The sequence below is a fragment of the Mirounga angustirostris genome, unplaced genomic scaffold, assembly GCF_029215605.1.
Source record: "Mirounga angustirostris isolate CCGP_5_RB_7025 unplaced genomic scaffold, mMirAng1.0.hap1 SCAF_5, whole genome shotgun sequence".
NCBI classification, from domain to species: Eukaryota; Metazoa; Chordata; class Mammalia; order Carnivora; family Phocidae; genus Mirounga; species Mirounga angustirostris.
This window is the reverse complement of record NW_026991713.1, coordinates 14,127,959-14,145,252: the sequence shown is the minus strand read 5'-3', so window position 1 is coordinate 14,145,252 and position 17,294 is coordinate 14,127,959. Positions and strand designations below refer to the sequence as shown.

Genomic DNA, 17,294 nt, shown 5'->3' with positions numbered 1-17,294 from the left:
TGCCAGGCACTGTTCCAAGTACTTGGAGACTAACTCATTTGATCCTCATAGTCACCCTATGAAATTGATGCTATTATTACCCAATTGTACAGATGAAGAAACTGAGTTGCAAAGAGCTTAGTACTGCTCAACCAAAGTCGCACAGTTAGTAAGGAGTGGCAGTGGGATTCAGACCTGAAGTCTGGTTCCAGAGCCCAAGCTTTGATGTGCTCTCCTAAGGCTGAGCACCATGCTTGGCATTTAGTAGGTCCCCAACAAGTGTTCACTGAATGAATGGGAGAAGCCCTAGATCTGGAGGTCACAGGTTCTAGTCCTCATTCTGCCACTGCCTTCCTATGTAGCCTTGAGCAAGTCCATGTTTCTTTCCCCATAAATTGAGGTGCCTGGCTATTTATATTAGCAGTAATAACAAGAGCCAGTATTCGTAATTCTGGTCTCATTTGAAGTTTTAAATAATTTAATCCCAACAACACTGATACAAGGAAATTGAAGCATAGAATGATTGAGTCACCTGCCCCATACCTATTAAATGAGAGAGCCAGGATTCAAACCCACTGTGCTGCCTAGCCCAAGTAGTTCCAAGGAGATGGCTTGGGGGCTATGGGGGAAATGGGGAGAAGGTAGAACAGAATGGAGCAGACAGATTTTGGGGTTCCCCATGTCCATTTCATTAGTTTCCTTTTCTCTACTTTTCTCTATTTTGTACAATGGGCTCCTACTTGAGATTTCCTTTGAAGAAAGGTTCTGCTGCTAAAACAAAAACCATTAAACTAAATAATTCTGGATTTAATAAAACTCCCAGTTATAAGCCAGGATTTTCTGATAATCTTGGCTCATGGTAGCCTTATAAGATGAGGATCAAGGCTGCTCCTGGGAATGGCTCTAGTTGTGGAAAATATCAGGGTGATAGCACGGAAGACCCAGCTCCAACCTACCTGCTCCACTCGGATCTCAATTTCTCCATTCACCTTCTTTCCATGAAAATACTTGGTCCTGTGAAAGAAAGGAAGAGAGCTCCTGAGTAAGGGTGCACACTGCTTTACTGTTTTCTTCCTTCTCCCAAAGGCCTTGCCCCCAGAGGTGCATGTCAGACACATTTGTAACTTCATGCTCTCTCCTCCCACCTTGACTGATGATTTTCTCATTATTTGTATGTACTGTGTGCGAGGGGAAAGAATACTGGATGGGAAGATTGGAGACTCAAGTTCTGGTTCTACCAAGTGGCTCGACCTCCCTGTGTCTCAATTTTATAATCTGTAAAAGGAAGATATTAATAGCTGCATGACATATTTCTAAGTATTATTTTAAGGATCAAATGAGACAAGGAATCTTACATAAATAAATAATGCAGAATTATTTATTTTTATTATTTATAGTTACACTCTATATACTCCATAAATTATCTACCCATCTACCCATTCCTCCATTTGTCCATCTGTCCAAGGAAGCAGCCCTCATCTATCTCTTTATCCATCCATCTGTCCGTCCATCCATCTGTTCATCCATCCATCCATCCATCCATCCATCCTTCCTTTCATCATCTTTCCTCTGTACCCCTACTTCTATCTTCTCAGTAAATGGCATCCCATCTACCCATTGCTCAAGGCGGAAACATAGACATCATTCTTGTTATCTCTTTCTCTCCCCCCCTCCCACTGATTCTACATTCTAATTATTTCCCAAATCCATCCACTTGCCAATTTTTCTCTGTAAGCACCCTAATCTTGGCCCCTTCATCTCTCTTCTCATATAGATTCTTTTTCATACTCTTTTTTCATAGTACTTATTACAATTATAATTAGTTATAATCAGTAACTGCATTTAATGCCTGTGTCTCACTAAACTATAACACAGCTCCTTGAAGTAAGGAACAAATACTCCCAACACCTACCAGAGTACTTAACACACATTAGGAGCTCAATTAATATATGTTGAATGAGTGAATGAGTGAAGAGATAGATGGGAAAAAACCCACTTGTTGAGTATTTACCCTATGCCAGAAACTGTGCTGTAGGCTTTAACCTATATAGCCTTTCTCATTTAATGCTTCCAACCGCCACCACGAAGAAGGCATTATTATTTCCATTCTATAAAAGAGAAAACTGAAACCCAGAGAGATGAAATATTTTGCCTAAGGGACTTGAATCCGGCTTTCTAATTCCACTTCTATGTTTTTGCTCACCCCTGAAAAATAGCAGCAAATGTTGGGGTACTTTGGGTTTAGATGTCCTCTCACACACAAGGCAAAAGTAATACAAGTTTCCATTTGCTCTTTTGGATTTGGGTATGAAGAAACTAACAGTTCTCAGTCACTTGCTGTAAACTGAGCACCATGTTAAGCATTTACATAAACTTTCTGGGGTAGAGATGGCTCTTTGTTCCAATACCCATTCTCCTCTTCACCACAGTAAGAAAGTTTACAGATTGGCACACACACACAAAAGAATGAAGATCCCAACTCTCCATTCAGCTAGATGTGGCCACTTGATTGAGTTCTAGTCAATAATTTGTAAGTAGTACATCCAAGAATCCTCTCAGTTTCTTCTTCTATTCTTCTTCCTGGAACATCCATGTTGCCATCTATTTTTTCAACCTGCCATTTACGAAAGAAAGAATCCTTTCTACAAATTCTCTGACCAAGCTTCAGTCTGTCTGCTTCCAAAGAGTCTCTATCTACACTTAGCTGATGCCAGTGGAGTTCATCTCTTTCCAAGACTTCCCAAATCACTGACTGATAGCTCTAATATTAATATTACTTTTTCTTACAATGTTCGCAGGCTTAGCTGTCAACTAAGCAAAACTTTAGTGGGATAGGAGCTGTTATTGTGACTTGAAAGGAAGACCTGCTTTTTCTTCCAGGCATGGTGTTTGACAAAACATGTGCAGTGAGGCTCATGCAAAGGGGACTTTTCCACATAGTTTGTGAATTTTATCACAAATCTTTAAAGGTAGTGTCAGCAAACTACAGACACTGGGATAAGTCCACCTCTAATATTTGTGAGGCCTGGGGCAAAAGAACAAATGGAGGCTTATGTATCATATGTATAATATTTTTAATCGATAAATAAAGCCAGCAAACATTTAAATAAAACATGTCTGTCTTCCTTCCTCGACAAATATAACTTCATAATAACCTGGAAGGTTCAGAATTTAGACTTCTTGGAATTCTTAGAGTTCTACCCAGAATAAGGCAACATGTGGATTGCCATGTCTTGGTCCCTACAGTCCTCCCTAATTCTCTTCCCACCCTCCTCTCTGTCCTGCACCACCCAGGATTCTTGTGCAGGCTCATGGATGGCCTAGCCCATTGCCATGCTTCATTTCTTCACTCGTGCCCCCGTCAATAGTTCTCCCTTGGCTATGCCTTGGGAGGATGGACAGGGAACTGGCCTACACAGGGCATGGAATTGGGCCAGGGTCCCTTTGGGCAGGGAATTCTAGGGTTCTATGTATCCAGTGCATGGTCTAAGGGTACAATTTGCAGGGCCCTCCTTTGCCATCAGAAAGGGTACAGCTAGTAAGGGCTGGAGTCAGAGTTAGGGCAAGGTTCCGTCTAGCTTGGGTTTAAAAGAAGTATTAGATGGGCCTGGGACCTCAGAAGGGTGACTAATGAGAACAATCACTAGTACACTGGAAAAAGCATGGCTTTGGCAAAATTTGAGCTCTATAGCTCACTTACCCCATGTTCTAAGCCAAGGTACTTAACTCCTCTAGGTCATGGTTTTCTCATTTGTCAAGGGTGATAACATCTACAGCCAAGGCTGTAGTTATAAATTCACCTGATCCTGTATGCAACAAGGCAGTAGAATGTAGTAGACTTAGGGCAACCACATGGATGCAATCCCAGCTCTACCACTCACTGTGCAACCTTGGGTAAATCACTCAACCTCCATGTGCTTCAGTGTCCACATTTGGGAAGTGGGGTTGATGCTAGTAACTAACTCACAGGGTTGTTGTAAAGATTAACCAAGGTAAGATGTATAAAGCACTCAGAACAGTTCCTGCACATAGATAGTAAGCTCCAAAGTACACAGCCCAGGGCCTAAAACAGAATCAACAACAAAGAACTATTGTTTTCTCTGTGCCCGTGGGTGTCGTGTGGTGGGGATCCACGAATAAAACATAATCTTACCCTCACGGAAGTTACAACACAGAAATGTGATTCACCTCACTTTGATCTGTTCCACCAGTGCAATGAGTGATGGGGTTGATAATAATAATAAATTGACGCCGTTGGTATATAAGGCCTGCAGGTACCTTCACATCCCTCCTACTATTTGACCCTAATGTCAACCCTGAGAGTAGGTAGGGTGGGAATCAGTCCCCACACATTCCAGATGGAGAAGTCCCTGTTCAAAGACACATAAAACTTCTAAGCGGCACCGGTGAGTTAGATCTTGAACTTCAAGATTTTGGGGGTTCAGTTCAGACCCTCTGTGTCCTTCATGATCTGGATCCTGCTGACCTTGACCCATTTCTCCTCTGGTTTTCTGCCCACCTCACAGACACACTCAATTTCCTGCAATTCTCTAGCCTCGTCCTACACTTTACGCCCCTGAGCCTTTGCACAGGCTGTTCTCTCTGCTTAGGATGTCTTGTTCTTCACTGCCTGGCTGCCTCCAAGATCTTCACTCACCTTCTTTATCAAGTTTTCCTTGAAAGTGCCCCCCCAATGAAGCTGGGTTAGGTGTTCCTCCTTGGGGTTCTCACATTCTATACTAACAACCATTAAAGCACATATCACTCCCTGATGTAATCACACGGTGTTTGTCTCTACCTTGCCCCCGTACACTTAGTCTGAGAGCTCCTGGGAACCTGAAACTGTGTCTCAATGCTCACTGAATCCAGTATCTGGCACAAAGTGCCAGGGCACAAGGCACATGTTTAACAAATGTTTGCTCACTGGGTAAATGAATAATGTCTTCCAGGGATAAGCTGTAGCGTATCCTGTCCTCCAGACACTTTACTGTCATCTACTGGTACACCGTTGTAATACACTTACAAATCTGCACTGATTACGATGTGGGGTCCTTGTACAGTGCCCACCCTGAATGATGGGTAGCCCTCAACTCTATTCTAACCAGAACTGAGAACGCTTTACACTATACCAATACTACCCAAGCAGCCCAGGCTTTCACAAGGCCTCACCTTCCCAGGAGAAACACTTGTTTTGCCCATCTCTGGAATGTTTACTGCAGAGCCTGGCAGATGGACTCAGGCTGAAGCTTAGGGTCAGGCAGTCCATCCCCCTGCCTGGCTGGGAGTCAGAAGTCTGTCTCCTGACAGGCCACACAGACTGCTGCCTCCTTGCCGGGGGCTCATTCAGGCTTGAGCTGCCTCTGAACAGTCCTGTCTGGCAGAGGGAAGGGTAGGGATGGTCTGGAATTTTAGATGCCTTGGGGGCTGGGGTTGCCGCCTTTGTAATTGCCTGGCTGTTTGACCTCAGGCAAAACGGACGGCCTCATTGTGCCCAAAGGCGGTCTCTCTAATGCAGACCTCTTCCCAATGCCCTAATATGTTTATTCTCATAATGAGTTCCCTGACTATCCCAGCCAATCACTCAAGGCCTTGGCCTTGGGAAGGGGGTGGGGGAAACTCTTGATTCCAGGAAGCTTCCTTCTCTGTGGGTGGTCTCGTATTTTACTGCCACATCAGAGGCACCAGGAAGGAGAATATTATAAAACAAGCGCTGCCTGGGGTGGGAAATCCCAAGTTTGGGGAGGCGGGAAGTGGTGTGTGAGAGAGATTTATGAGGAGGGGGTACAGAGCTCTTTCATGACGACAGCAGGGCCAGAAGGAAGAGAATTAGCGCAAACAGGATCCACCTGTGTCCAAGCAGCACCCTCCTAATAAATATGTCTGGGATGTAGAGTCAATGTGGCTGGGCCTTGGCTGGGTCCTTCCCAGGGAGGAGGGGTCAGGAATTTTCTGTCTCAGGCACAGCCCTCTTCCCACAGGTGACCCCTGTAGGGGGAGGGAGGGCGGGGATGCAGGGATCTGGCCCCAGGAGGGGAGTCTCCTGTTCATTGCTTATTTGTCACCTGGACTTAAACAGGGGGAGATGGAGTATGGACCATGCAGGAAACCATCGAAGGTAGACATGCCCAAGGCTTTCCCAGTCAGTAAGATGAGGAGGGTCACATGGCACCGTGGCTGGAGGGAGGTGTGACAAAAGCAGGACCTTTGAACACAGAGGTCCAATTCAGAGATCAATTCTAGCTCCATTATTTACTCGAAAGTATAGCTAATCTGCCTGCCCCTTCCCACTGCTAGAGGGGATCCTCCAGTGATGGCGCAGACTCTCCATCCCACCTTGCAATTAGGGAACTCCAGTGAGTCAGGCAGGGGAGGGACCCTCTGAGGGTGGCCAGGCCCCTTGCACCTATATGGGGATCTATGGATGTAAGAAACTAGAGCCCTAGGCCACAGGATGTGACAAATGTCCCCTCATTGGCTTCTGACAGCAACAGGAAAGGAGATTTTCATGGGTAGGTCTGGTCACCATTCACTCCCTTATGCAATCACTATCTACTGAGCCTCATGGGGACCAGGCACCTTACCAGGTGTAAGGGGAAAAGGCTGACATGGTGCCTGCTCTTGGAGAGCTCACGCTCCCAGAAGTCAGAAAACTAACCAGGTGAAAAAGAACTGGTGACTACTGAGAATAAAATATACAAAGCGGGGCGCCTGGGTGGCTCAGATGGTTGGGCGTCTGCCTTCAGCTCAGGTCATGATCCCAGCGTCCTGGGATCGAGTCCCGCATCGGGCTCCCTGCTCCTTGGGAGCCTGCTTCTCCCTCTGCCTCTCTCTCTCTCTGTCTCTCATGAATAAATAAATAAAATCTTTAAAAAAAAAAATACAGAAAGGGATGGAGGATAAGATGTGGAAAGCAGAGAAGATTTGACTCAGGTTGTCATGGAAGGCTTCTTCAGGAGATGCTGAACATGTATTTATTGACCATCCACTACAGGCCAGGGCCTGCAGGCTCTAAGGAAGTTCTTGGCCTCAGGGGAGCTTACCACCTAACAGGAGGGAGAGACTCATAAATGGACAATGACCACACAGGGCATCAGCCCAAAGAGCCAGGTCACCCCACAAAAGGCACACCCAGCCTAGTCTAAGGGTCAGGGGCCACTTCCCTGGTGAGTGGCCCAGTTCATCCATCCATGTATCTAATATCTGGGTCCTCTCCTTTGCCAAGGCCAAGGGCTACCAAGATGAATGTGAGAGGGTCTGGATGTGTATGTGTGAAAGGCACAGACAAGGGCAAACGAGTTGGGCAGGGGCTGGGGGTGCTCAGGGAGATGATAAATTCTCCTGGGGCATATCCTAAATGTGCAGGAAAATGAGCAACAGGCATGGAGCAGAAGACCCAGATTTGAATTGGCAGCTGCGGCACCTGCTACATGATTTTGGACAAACCCTTACCTCTTCATCTGTAGAACAGGGACAGGAAGACTACCCACAGGGTTAGCATGAAGCTTACATGAGGATGCAGATTTGGAGGACTCTGGGAACCTGCCCAAAATGTGCTAGTGCGTGTGCTGCTCGCTGGTGGCTGCAAAGGTGGAACTCCTCCTCTCCAGGTAGAGAGGTCAGTGGGCACTGCTAGCATCAGAGACAGACTCAGGTCCCGTCCAGCTCTGCTGTTTATCTCCTGGTGCGGCCTCAGACAGACATCAACCTTCCCAAGCCCCTTTCATGTGTGAGTGCTCATGAATGCTACCGTTGACACATCCCGACACATGGCAGGTGTTTAATGTTCATCTCTTTCCCTCCTGACCTTCGCCAGGATGGGGAGAAGGCTGAGGTCAGTTGGGTCGTCCCTGGGGAAGTGACGTGTCATTTCCTCTCTCCAAGAGGAGGAAGGTGGCAGTATCTTCCTTGCTCTAAGAACTCCTGCTTCATGAAGTCTAGCATAATGGGAACCTGCCTGGACTGCTCTCTGGGATCTCCTCTTCCTACCCAGTAGGAGGAAATCATCAGCCACCTATTCACCATAACTGCAGAAATCAGGCTAGAACGTCATCTCAGTACTTACCCCTCTCCTTGCCAAAGACACTACACTGTGTCACCCTCATTCCTACAGATATCTGAAAGTTCACAATCTTTATTACACAAAGAGAGTTTGTTAATATTTAGAAGGCTAAGCCATTCCCTCAGCAAACATATATTTAATGAGCATCCTCTAAGTGCCCATCTGGGGAAATGCCCATGGGAAAGGTAATAAATACACTGAAAGGTAATTCATACCAAGGTGCAAATGACTAATATCTGATCATTTCAGAAAAGGGATTTAAATGATATAGGAGGACGAGAAGGGCATGTGAGAATATTAAGTGTTTGATTTAGAAAGGAGGTGTGGGCCTGTCAAGGTATGAAGGACGGGGCACAGAAGGAAAAGACTTAGAAAAGTTATTTTCTATCCATCCTTCCCTCCTCCTCTCCATCCATCCATCCATCCATCCATCCATCCATTTACCCTTCTATCTCTCCATCCAACCAACCATGCACCCATCCACCCACCCACCCACCCATCTACCCAAGGTTCACTATGTCCCCAGCATTGTGCTAGACCCTAGGTATTGCACTAAACAAAACAGCCCTCCTGCCATCATGGTGCATACAGTCTAGCTGGGAGACAGACCCAGAAGAAGAGCTAGATTGCATATTTATCCTGAATTCTGTCTTCTTTAGCAGAAGTTACCAATTGGTAAATTTCATGAAGTCCACAGTCTTATTTTGGACTTAAATTATAGGCTTACAATTTTAAAATAGAAAATTCGTACAAAAAATTCAGATTTCTGACTGCCCTTGAAAAATCAATGACTTGGCAACACCAGCCCCTTATTCCTGCATGGTTAACAACTGGGTGAGTGAACTGCAGCTGCTGCCTTCAGAGCGGACACCAGTTCTCACGCCCAACACAGACCCCAATGTTCCATCGTCTTGCTGAAGCTGAAACCAAGTGGCAGATACCATTTGTCATAAAGCATGTGCTGTTGTTTTCCTTGGAGCAGTGAAATATTTCTCTATGCTTGTGCCTTTTCCTACCACCTGCCCCTTCTCTCCCTGCCCATCTTGTCTCCTGTAAGCAGCTGCACGGGCAACCCCTAATTTAACTAATTCCATTCTGAAGATGGCAATTAGCTCAAGGGCAAATCTTCAGGAAACCCGCACCCTTACCCCTCCTGAAGATCCAGGGTGGGAGGTCAGGAAAATGGACACAAAGCACCATCCTCTCTTACCATTATAGACAGCCTCCCTCCTGCCGAGGAAACACATCCCAGGCAGGCTTCCACAGGCCCCAGGAGAAGAGACGTTCTGTAATGAGGCTGGCATCTGCCCAGTGACCTGCCTCCCCCAGGGCAAGCCTGTAACCAGGCAGGATGAAGTCTGTAGACTCCAGCACTGAAACAGCTATTGCTAAGAAAGCCATGGCATCTGAGGGACTCAACTGAAAAGGTCATTCAGAGGACCAGGGCAAGAAAACCATGCTTTGGAGGAAGAGGGGAGACTTACAAGGTGAACAGTTGAGCTCTTCGGAGAAAAGCAAGGCAAGGTCAGAGAAGTGACTGAGACATAAGGTCACAGAGGAAAAAACACAAAGCTTTAGGCTCAAGACTCCTGTAAGGGCTTACAGACCAACCCCTTTATAGCCAGGGCCTCTTCTGCAACATTCTTTCCAAATGGCCAGCCCAGTCGTGCCTGAACACCTGCAAGTGATGGGGAGCTCACTCTGTCACTGGGCAGCCCACTTGATCTTTGGATGACTTTGCCATTCTATATATTGAGCTGAAATAGATCTCCTGCTTAGGTGGCCCTGCTGTTCCCAGCTCCACCAGTTGGAAGCCACATGAAAAAAGTCCTCTAACTCAGAGGTTTCTAAACTTGGCTCATCATCGTTTAAAAAAAAAAAAAACGTTTCCCAGCTCCACTCTAGATATTCTGATTCAGTAGTTCTAAGGGCCTGTCCTGCACCCATCTGAACTTCCAGCAACAGCGCCTCCATCTGCATTTGCGCTGAAGGAACCAAGCAGCTCTGTTGCACACGGTCTTGGTGGGACTGTCCCGGGACACACTGTGGAAACAGCCAGGCTTGTTCTTCCCCAGGTATTTGATTTGTGAACAGAGAGGCACATGGCTGGAGGAGAACAGGAGCTGACTTCTCTAGAGAAGGCTGTCCACAACTTCCAGCCTCCTAGATCCCAGTGGAGCCCTGAGTCCTGGTCTCTCCAAGACTTGAGTCTTCGTATTTCCTTTAGATTCTGTGAGCCTCCCACATCCAAAACATCCCCATTTTAACTAAGTCAGCCAAAGTCTATTTCTTTTTCTTGCAAACAAAGAACTCTATTACGGAAGGTGTAGGGTGGTGCCTGGGAATCTGAATGTCGTTCTGATAGAAACAGTATTTTGGGGAATGTGATCTTAGTCCATCATCATTTGACTTATGAGGAAACTGAGGCCCAGAGAGAACAGTGGCTCCACTATGATCCTATAGCATCAGCAGAGAAGGGAGTAATCTGTAAGAAACAGCATCTATCAGATTTCTCCCCACATTCCCTTCTGCTCAAAGACATTTCCCCCAGATTTTCTAGCCAGTTTCAGAGGGTGAAGACTCTACCAGGCGAGAGACAGCTCTTCACTGTTTTCCCCCTCCCTCTCTCTCTCTCCCTGAAAGAGCTGGGTAGGAAGCAGCAGGGGCACCAGGCCTCAGGATTGGACAGCAGGAAGACCTCACGGAGAGAGGTCAGCACTTGAAAAATTCCTCAAGTCAAAGGGCTTGGGGCTTGGGTGCCACACAAGGCCCTCACTGTGTGCGCACATTGTCTCCCTGATAAAAGGGGCCGGGCCTGGGAAAACGGAGCCTGTCTCCAGGCGACTAGGCAGGCTGCTGGGGAATGCCCAAGGCCCCTCCCCTCCCCCAGGCACCAGGGCCAGGGCCAGGGAGGCAAGGGGGAGGGGCAGGAGTGCCCGGCAGGTGCCCAGAGTGGAAGGGATGAGTCCAGAAGTCCAGAGCCACTCTAGGTGGTGTTGGGTGGCCTGTGTGAGTTGTTGAATGAAGTGAGGAGGAAGGTGGTATTAGGCCTTTCCTTTCTCCCTCTCCCTTCCATCCCTGCATTTCCCCACTGGCAACAGCCAAGGCCTGCCTTGTTCAAGGAGAGGTTTAGGGGTAGAGGAAGTGGTGGGGGTAGATGTAAGAATTGTTTCCCAGACCCACATCTCTTCCACAGAGAGGTACGTGTCTCCGTTGTGAGCCCCCCAAGCAAGTCTAGGAGGAGCGGACCAAGCCAGACCCCCATCTTCTCATCCTCATAGGTAGGGTGCCTGCCAGCTTACCAGCATCCAGACACCCCTCCTCCAGGGCTTCTGGAAGACAGCCCTTGAGCCTATCCAGCTGAACTGAGAAGCATGCCAAGTGGCTTCCTTCCCCCTGGCTTCCAGCACCATTATATTCATCAGCAATTAGTAATTGCAATTAATTGTTAATACAGTTACCATTTCAATTCCTGTTATGACAAGCTAAGTCCTGTAGCAGCCCCACCCGAGCCATCATCTCTAATCTTTGCAATGACCGTTCACAAAAGATACAGCATGATCCTTCCTCACGGCTGAGGAATGTGAAGTTCCGGAGGTCAGACTTCCCAAGGTCACGTAAGTGAGAGGGAGAAGGGACCCAGGCAGTCTGCCTTGGGACTGTCTACTAGTTTTTCTCCCTCCCTGCCGGTGACTGACAATCCTCAGTCATTGTCACAGGCAGGGAAAGCTGCTCTCTGAGAATGGGGTCAATAGGGGAGCCTGCTTTGGTTCTCCAACCAGAAAGCAAGGAAGTGCAAAGGCTAGCCTCTCACTGGGCCCATGTTAGCAGGGCTGAGATGGTGGCAACTCTCATTGCCATCCCCCATAAATAGGTTATCTAGATAAAATACAGGTTACCCAGTTAAATTTGAATTTTGGATAAACAGTGAATAATTCTATATGTATAAGTATATATTTATGGTATAAGTCTATACCAAATATTGCAGGAGGTAAACTGATTTATTATTTATCTAAGTATTAACTGGGGGTCCTATATTTTTATTTGCTGAATCCAGCAACCCTACCCCAAAGCCACTGCTGGTGATGCCAGCTCTGAGTTCAAATACCCCCTGTAGGTGGCACAGTGGGAAGCACAATGTCCTGGTCACCACGAGGCCAATTAGACCCACTGCGAGATTTCGAGGGGCCTGCCAAGATGCCCTGCAGTCCTCATGCCTTTAGTCAAAGCAGCCTGAAGCTGTTCAGCCCCCTCAAGTGGAGGCTGGAGACTCTGAGCTACCAGCTGAACAAAGAGGAGGGGGAGCCTTGGGCATAGCAGGGACATCAGGTACTCTTCTTGAATTCCAGGGCAGTTGAGTCTTTTCTGAGAAAGACTCTCCCCAGGGTATCCTCGACCCTGCACTCTCCCATAACAGTAATATCAGCCTTTGGCAAGAGCATCTATTTGTTCATTGATTAAAGCATCCGTGTAGCCTCTCTTACCTTGTGCCAGGTACTGTACTGGCCGCCGGCAACATGGTGTTCAAACAAGGGAGGCCTAAGCCCTACCCTCCTGGGGCTTATGCTTTGGCACAGGACCACAGCACAGGCAAACAAACGAGACAAATGGAACGACGCCCAGGAGGGAGAGGAACAATGGGCTCTCACTGGAGCCTTTAACATTCCTGTGAGCTCAGGGGTTGGTGACAGTGGTGGCATTATGATTCCCACTTTACAGATAAGGAAACTGAGGCTCAGAAAGGTAAAGCGGCTTGGCCAAGACCACAGAACTGATGAGTGGCAGAGCTGGGACTTCAGTCCCGACCTGCCACCTGCCAGCCCTGAGTTCTCTGCATTTTATCTTCCTTCCCATTTTAACTCTCTTGGGAAACATGTCTGACATGTGTTAGGAAATCACATATTTACTATCAAAACACAGGGGGAAAGAGCAGAAAAAAATCCTGCTGGAGCCTTAAAAAGAGGAAAATAGCCCAAAGGCAATTTCTACGAAGGATCTAATTCCCAAACCCGAGATCACGAGTGTCTGGATGGCTACAGGAACCCCTTTTCCTCCTGGCACCTTATCGTTCCAGCTGCCCATGGGGCTCCAGCAGGGTGGGGCTGCCTGGCTTGAGGTGGGGCACTTTCCTCCGAGGGTGAGGTCACCGGGATCCTGTGCTTGGCTGCAGTGCTGTTACATGGAGTCCTGCCACCCTGTCTCCTCCCACGGCTCTCAGACACTGGGCGTGTGTGGGTGTGTACATGCGTGCGCCTCCCGAGCAGGCTCTGTAGGCCAGTGCCCTCACACACAGGAGGAGGGCTCAGGTGGGAGTGGGAAAAATGCCGAGGAACAGGGGCGTCCAGAATGGTTTGAGCTGGATCCCAGATGCCACGGACATCGTTTTGATTTTGGGCTCAGAGCCTCAGTGTTCCTTATTTATAAAATGAGAATAGTAAAAGTGCTCCATACAGTCATTGGAAGGACTGAATTAGAAAACTATTTAGCACAATGTCTGGTGGTGGAAAATACACAAATGTTTGCCACATGACAATGATGAAGACATGACCCCATCCCCAAAGAGCTCATAGTTTACTCATTTGTGCTTTCGTTCATTTTTTGACCAAGACTTTTCAGCATCTACCTCTTGCCAAATGCTGAAGTCCTGTGCGGGCGTCAGCAGGAGCTGGGCGTCATCAGAAATGCCTCTTAAGAAGTTAGTCCTGTTCAAGTCTCAGCCTAACCACCTACCTGTTCCTTGTTCTTTGAGCAGGTGCATGGTCTCTGTGTTCTGCTTCCTCACCTGTATGATACCCCCTGGGCAACTCAGGAAGTGCCTATGACCAGAGCTGTGTTGGCAAATGATTAATAACCAGCTCTGTGAGGAGACTGAAAGCCCTGTTTGGTAGCATTTGCCAGTTTCTGTGGTGTAAATTGTCTCATGTAACTACTGTGACTTTCTACTGGATTGAGTATGAGATGAGGGGGGAAAAAGGGGATTTCAGAATGTCACCAAAGTCACTCTTTAGTTTCACTGTCACCATCCCCACCTGTCACTACCAATAACTCATCACCTCCGAAGTCATTCAATCAACAGACATTTCCTAATTAACTGCTTGCCCTGTTGTAGGCACTGAGATACAAAGACACCATCTGGGAGTGGGTGGGGTGGGGTGGTGGTGGAGACACAAACTATCATACAGCATCTCTTGGTGAATCTAGAAATGCACAAGGTGTTTTAAGGGCTATCACCAATCATCATTTAGTAGGACAGTGTAGCCTGATACACTCTAGGCTGTAAGGATAGTAGCAGAGGGGTGTTTCAAACCAAGAATACTTTCTTCATTTCCTCCCCAACAAATAAAAGAAAAAAGAAACATACGGAAGGGTGGAGAATTGAAGGGAAGGTAACAATAGATCATTGTTGAAATGGAATAGCAGACATTCTGGGAACAAGGCCATGGGTGAGGTAAGAGGAGAGGAGGGCCAGAGTTCCACAGGCCACTGGAGGGAGGGGTTGGGGGCAAAGGCTTAGCTGCTTCTATCCTCTCACCTCAACAACCTGCTCCTCAACTTCCTCCAGGTTCTGGAGGTCTTACAGGCAAAACCATGAGCAGGGAGGTACATCCAACCCAAGCCCAATTATGAGCAATCTTTTTTTTGTCATGTTCAATGTTTCGAATCTGAAATCAAACCTGGGGTTCTGGTATATTCTGTGGACAATAATAAAATTTTGTGCCAACTTTCTTTTAAAAATCTCACATAGCAGCCTTACAGTTACCCTCCCATACTGGAAAATAAAGAGTTAAGATTTTATACATAGGTGAGTAAAAACAGAAACCCCTCAACTGTATGTATTATATTGCTGACTCCTAAGGTAAGGTGAGTTTTGGGCCCCAATATGCCCATTAAAAGTTATCCTCATTGGACTGGAGTGGGGACAATGACATATGCTAATTGAACACTGTGTGTTGAGCACCAGGGATATAAAGAAGAACAAGACACAGGCCTTGTTTTGGTAGAAAAGACAGCCACCTGACAGCCAATGATAGTACAGTGTGAAATTACTGTAGCACAATGAAATATGCTCTAAGTTACATAAAGAAGATGGTTATTAGCACTGTTGGCAGGGTGAGGTGTATCAAGGAAGACTTCACAAAAGAGGTGACACCTGAGCAGGCTTTTTAAGGATGAATGGAAATTGGACACGTGAACAAGATAGGGAAGGGTATTCCAGGTAGCAGCGAGCAGAATGTGCTAAGGCAAATGTGTTTGAGAACTACAGGTTGTTATTCCTGCAGAATAAATAGTCCAGCAGGAAGTGGAGCTAGAGACAGAATTAGAGGGAGGGAGGCAAGCTGATGACTGAACTTGAACTTGAGGGCAATGATGTAGCAACAGAGCATTATAATAGGGCATGCTCAGTGCGAGCAAATTGATCAAGTCTGTGTTTCAAAAAAATGACCGTTTGGTGGTAACATGGAAGGTAACCAGGAGGTCAAGACTGGAGGCCTGAGACCAGTGAGGCTTCTGAAGATTCTAGGCAAAAGAATGAGTGGAAAGGTAGTAGGGCTGAAGAATACTGAGCCTGAAATCCATTTATTTTATTTCTCCTTTCCCTTGTGGTTCTCAAGACTGACTGATCTCCCCTCATCCCAAAGGACAGCACCACCTTGAGTTCAGACCCACTACTGAGCTGGCCCAAAATTCCCCAAACACCACTGCCCTAGCTAGGCTCACCTCCAGGGCCAACTCCAAAAGGTGGTGGGATCTTACAAAGCTCAGCCATGGGTTGTTTTTCCCAGCAACGGTGGCTTTGGAGCCCTGTTTCTCCTCCAAGGATGAAAAGTCCTTCCCCCCAGGTCACTGGGCAGGTATCAGATAGTCCTTGGGGGGCCCAGGCTTGTTCAGAGTATTGGCAAGCTGGCCTCAACCAAGAGGGGGAGAGTGGGGGTTTCTGCAAACTCCCTCACTACAAGGAAACCTGATTCTGCAGGAAGGCCCAGGACCCCGAATGGGAAAACAGAGGATCTGGGGCTGAGAAGGGAGACAAGGGAGCAGCATTGTTCCTGGTAGGTTCACTCTCAGTCCAGACAGTGGCTATCTCCCCCTTCATTATCATCTCAAAGGGGGGGGAAAAAAGAGGCCCTGCGAGCTGGTTTCTCCCCTTCAACAACTTCTTCCTCTCAGGAGACAGTTTGCACAATGGAGGAGGGGCTGGGCGGGGGCTGACCCAGGCAGTCCAGGCTCTGCCAAAGCCACCCAGGACAGTGGGGCTGGCTCGCCACCTGCTGGCCGCTCCTGGTGCCGGGGGACAAGCATCCTTTGAGAACTCTGCAGAGGAGGACTGGGATTCCCAGGCAGCCCTCATGAATCTGGAGAAAGCTGGGAATGTACTGAGATTGAGAGAGGATAGGAAGTTGGAGAAGAATCTGGGATGGAGTCCTGCAGGAAAAGCTGATGTGTCTGCAGGCAGGAAGTCTCTATCACAAATGTCCAATGGATACAGCAGAACCAGGTTCCAGGTAAGCAAATGAGTGTCAGTTTCTCCCTTCTCCCCTTTATTACCCACAGAGGGGCAAGAAAAAGATTGCTGTTTTCGAGACCTAATTAAAGTGTGAGTATAACAGGCATGATTGAAATAGACTGGGAGACATTCCTCTGGCCAAAACTGTGTCCCCCATCAGTATGCACAGCCTAAAATTCACCCATTAGTCATGCCTGTGGATTAGAGAGACGGAAGACCAAAGTCAAAATGTAAATGTTACTTGGATGGGTGAAATAGGTGATGGGGATTAAGGAGTGTACTTGTCACGATGAGAACAGAATGATGTATGGAAGTGTTGAATCACTATATCGGACATCTGAAACTAATGTAACTATATGTTAACTAACTGGAATTTAAATAAAAACTTAAAATAATAATAAATAAATGTTACCTGGGTAAGGCCATTCATTGCATTTCAACCTCATTCACTGTGCCCCTACACTATACTGCTTACCCCATGGACGCCAGGAGGACAGAGATTAATAAGACCCAACTTTATCATTCAGGAGCTAACAGGCATGAGTGACTAATAGAAAACTCTGCACAATGGGATAAATCCTAATCCACTCTGCCCATTACTGAGGGGCTGCCATCAAGATGACTAATGTTGCACAGAAGGTCACAAACAGTCTGCAACCCACTAAGTAGAACCCACTGTCTACCAGATACATCCTAATCACTTTTATATGAACTCAGATTTTAACCCAATTACATACATTAACTCTATAA

The 17,294-nt window shown here is 47.1% G+C and overlaps 1 protein-coding gene across 1 annotated transcript in view; it reads right to left on the bottom strand.

Annotated features, from left to right (window-relative positions):
• LOC135364280 (synapsin-3-like) overlaps positions 1 to 17,294 on the bottom strand; it is an 85,079-nt gene that overhangs the window by 30,397 nt on the left and 37,388 nt on the right. The window contains exon 3 of the mRNA XM_064590236.1: positions 936 to 993. Coding sequence (XP_064446306.1) covers positions 936 to 993 — 58 coding nt within the window. The remainder of the gene's footprint in view (positions 1 to 935; positions 994 to 17,294) is intronic.